General features: G+C 48.3%; 1 protein-coding gene across 1 annotated transcript in view; it reads left to right on the top strand.

Annotated features, from left to right (window-relative positions):
- Positions 1–66: 66 nt before the first annotated feature.
- EMH_0058660 (uncharacterized protein) overlaps positions 67–472 on the top strand; it is a gene marked incomplete at both ends in the record, with an annotated part of 1,473 nt that continues 1,067 nt past the window's right edge. The window contains one exon of the mRNA XM_013497593.1: positions 67–373. Within this exon, the coding sequence (XP_013353047.1) occupies positions 67–373 (307 nt within the window). The remainder of the gene's footprint in view (positions 374–472) is intronic.

Below are 472 nucleotides of genomic sequence, written 5' to 3' on the forward strand. Positions count from 1 at the left end.
AGCCTAAACAAAAAAAACAAATTTATATTTTTTCTCTGTTTCTTTTTTTTTTCTTTTTTATATGCAATGAAAAAACAAGAGATATCTCTCTCTTCTTTATCTGGTTTCCCTTCTCTGGGGGAGACGACAGCTCCCCGATCCCCGCCGCCGCTCCCAGCAGGTGCTTGGGGGGTCCGAGCAGCAGCAGCAAAAGTTGCTGCTGCTGCTGCTGCTGCTGCTGCTGCTGCTGCTGCTGCTCGCCCCTCTGCAGCAGAGACAAATACAAAAGCAAACACTTCTGAGCCCGAAAAAAGACAAGACGAAGACACAGCAGCAGCAGCAGCAAAAGAAGAACAAACAACAGCAGCAGCAGCAGCAGAAACAGCAGCAACAAGTACTTGCTGCAGAAGCAGCAGCAGCAGCAGCAGCAGCAGCAACAGCAGCACAAAGAAATCCTCATCTACTTCTATAGATTTATCTCCCCGCCCCACAA

The sequence above is a fragment of the Eimeria mitis genome, genomic scaffold, assembly GCF_000499745.2.
Source record: "Eimeria mitis Houghton genomic scaffold, Emh_scaff2784, whole genome shotgun sequence".
NCBI classification, from domain to species: domain Eukaryota; phylum Apicomplexa; class Conoidasida; order Eucoccidiorida; family Eimeriidae; genus Eimeria; species Eimeria mitis.